The 3,303-nt window shown below is 49.0% G+C and overlaps 1 protein-coding gene across 6 annotated transcripts in view; it reads left to right on the forward strand.

Moving 5' to 3' along the window:
• Positions 1-978, forward strand: part of LOC102373142 (glutathione S-transferase-like) — a 16,950-nt gene extending 15,972 nt beyond the window's left edge. For all 6 annotated transcript variants that reach the window (XM_025205123.1, XM_025205121.1, XM_025205122.1 and 3 more), the window contains one exon: positions 589-978. In XM_025205123.1, the coding sequence (XP_025060908.1) occupies positions 589-711 (123 nt within the window). In that variant the 3' untranslated portion in view covers positions 712-978. The remainder of the gene's footprint in view (positions 1-588) is intronic.
• Positions 979-3,303: the final 2,325 nt, after the last annotated feature.

Raw genomic sequence — 3,303 nt, forward strand, 5'->3', positions numbered from 1 at the left:
CCATTCTTTCCTGCCTATGCAGGGGGTTGGACTCAATGATCTATTGAGGTCCCTTCCGACGCCGGCATCTATGAATCTATGAATAGTACATTCGACCAGGTTTATCTCAAACCGGTTTCAGCCATTTTCAAACTGGTTTATGTTCACCGAATGTTTGTTCTTTTACAGAGTTAAACCAGTTTCTGATCACTTAAACACATAGGTGACTGGTAGGTGGTGCATGGGGGTACACATGTCCACCCTGATGGGGCCGGTGCCCCCCCTAACAGCCAACACTGATGCTGTCGGTAGGGCTGGTGCCCCTCCTGACAGGGCCGCTGCCATCGGTTCTGCGGGTGCCCCCCAGATTCAGGAGGTACCAGTCACTCATGCTTAAACCAGTTTATGTGTAATGTCTGTCCCTAGCCTAGGTGGCTGATACCCTGCACCTGCCCAGAGCTGCACTGCAAGTCTTTGCCTAGACGTCGGAGACCATTTGTGTATGTTCACTGTGAGACCACACCAGTCTCTCTCTCATAAGCACCCAATTATCTTTTACTCTGTTCTTGTCCTGCTTTTAAGTGTTAAACTGTTTGTTTCTTGTTTTAGGGTTTTAAAGCAAGAATAAGTAACATCCCAACAATAAAGAAATTTCTGCAGCCTGGCAGCCAGAGGAAATCAAAAATAGAGGAAAAAATGGTTCCCCAAGTGATGAAAATTTTCTACGGTTAATTTGTGACATGACTTTAAATGATGGCAACCATGTTACTTGCTGTATTTTTGCATTAACTGTTAAAACTAAAGTGCAATTAGCTCACACTGTGTAAAAATTATAGCAACAAAATCAGTTAAGACATGGTAAACATTGCGTGCAAATGTTTCCAAAGTAAATCTGCCTGCTTGCAGTCACGTATGAAAGGGCTGATTGACTTACAGCATACACAAAACAGAGGGATGCCTTTTTAGAATTTCTTCTGAAGAGAATAAAATGAAATAAACCCACTCATACTCTTGTTTGAGTAAAATTTTTATTAATGACTGCAATCCAAGTAAGACAGAGGTGTGCAAAATACAGCCCATTGGCCAGATCCAGCCCTAGGGATTTTGTCCTGCCCACAGTGGGTCCCTTGGTCCTGCCCCCAGACATGATGTGGGGCTAGGGCAGCTTGGCAGCTGAATTCACTTTGCAGCAGCACCAGTGGTGGTAGCTTCTTTTGACTGCTGCTGCCAGTCACCACTGTTGGACCCAGCCCTGCTGCCTGGGCACACCAGCCTGTTTCTCCTGCACCCACTGCTGGAGGCACCAGGCAGAGCAGGACAGGATCTCCATAGGGACCAGCCTGAGACCTGCGTGGACATAGCATACGGAGCTGAACAAATAGGATGGGGCCACGGATGGGTGGGGAACAGTGTCTGGGAGTGGGATGGGAGGGCGGGCAGGGGCTGGGATTAGGATCAGGATCACAGCATGGGGCCGGGGCCAAGGCCAGAGCTTCAATCTGTGGCCCACGTATCCCTGCCCCAGCCCTAGCCCCGGCCCCACCCCCATCCAACCATCCCACTCCTGGATGCTGCTCCTTGCCTTCCTGCAGCCCCATCCCATCTGCCAGGCTGCATGCCCCTGTCCAAATGGGTCCCAACCAGTCTCCATGGAGACCCCGGGATCATGGGGCAATGACAGCATGGGGCAAACCAGGAATTCACTCCCTGCATGCCCCTGCCCATGGAACTGATGACCGTCACAGGGGCATGCAGGGAGCAGATTGCTGCCCTGTCCTGGGGCCCAGCCTTGTGCTGCCACCACCCAACAGTCCTGGCCCTGCCTGTCTGTCCCACTCCTGGATGCTGTTCCCTGCCCAGCCAAGAGTGGAGCTGAGTTTTGGTGAGCTGTTGGAAGTTGGGGTGAGAGGTTCTGACCCAGTGTGGTGGTGCAGGGGGTGGTGCTGACCCAGCCCATGACAGTCCCCAAAATTCCCTAAGTGGCCTTCCAGCCCAAATAATTGCCCAACACTGAAATAAAAACTCTCCAATCTGTCTTTCTTACATTTGTGCAAACTGTTTTGGCCACACAGTGAATCATGAAGTACAGTAGAGTCATTTTATAAAAGACCATGTTACATGCTGGAGAACATTTTCATAACAGGAAAAGGTACAGGCTGACTGAACCACTGTTAACATAAGATGCTTTTGGGTACCAAACCAAACTTTTCTGAACTTCAGGTTTATGGGCATAGGAAGTTACGGTTCAGATCTGTCACATCAGTAATTTCTCTTTAACTAGCTTTGTCTCAGAAATTATTTCTGTACTGCAACATCTCCAATGCTGTATTTTTAAAGTGATCACTTTTCAAGGGATCAATACCCGTGTGCCTTCTGAAACACTTGCATATTTGCTTGTTCCAAGCAGCTAATTAGATGTCATTGATGAAAATGCAGCAGCTCTAACCCTAAGATTCTAGGTGAGAAGAGGAATTTGGTGTTCGCTGCCTGAACTTTATCATGAAGTGTTTAGGAGAATTATTATTTGAGAGCTACTACACAGCTTAATACTACCAACTTTTTCTAGAGGGAGGCCCATAATACATTTCCCATTTTGGAAACGGACTGATTTCCAGCATAAGGAGGAAGGATAAAATTCATTTCTTGAGAAAGTGTGTATTAACCAAAACTAACATGTCTGCAAAAAGGTGTTAATTATGCCTCATTTCACCCAGCCAAGCTTTTCCATAGAGTACCTTTGGCTGGGTAATCACTGTTTCTTTGTGGGAAGATGTGTTTGGAAATCCCCGCCTGCAGCGATAACAATTGTAGCAAGGAATGCTAGTTGTTAGGCCTCCTTCAGACCAATGAAAGAAAGGAGGATATACAATACAACTCTAGGCACTTCTGCTTTGCTTATGCACAGCCACCAGTCCCATCTGAATCACACAAGGAGGCTCTCTGGCCCACTGCGGGAAGGCAGCTCTTAGGGCTCTGTTACACTTTATTAGTAGTATAATGAGGGTGGGGCGAGGAGGGCACCAGCTCTGGGTGCTGATTTAGAGGGGTGCCAGTATGACCCTTCCTCTCAGGACTCTTTTTCACAAGACAGGCAGCCCTGTGCAGCCTGGCCGTAGGCAGCAGATCAGGCCCTGGAGTGTGGGGGAGGGGGGCCCTGGGGGTGAGGGGGATGAGCGAGATGAGTGGAATGCCCCCCTCCAGGCCTTGCCATGGGAGGTGCCACCCTGCAGCAACAAAATATGGAGGGGGGAGATTGCAGGGAAGAAAGGGGTCGGGGAGAATGCAAATCGGCAGCAGAAGCAGCCCTAGGGGTCTGTGCTGGCC

Source organism: Alligator sinensis, unplaced genomic scaffold, assembly GCF_000455745.1.
Source record: "Alligator sinensis unplaced genomic scaffold, ASM45574v1 scaffold1012_1, whole genome shotgun sequence".
Taxonomy (NCBI): domain Eukaryota; kingdom Metazoa; phylum Chordata; order Crocodylia; family Alligatoridae; genus Alligator; species Alligator sinensis.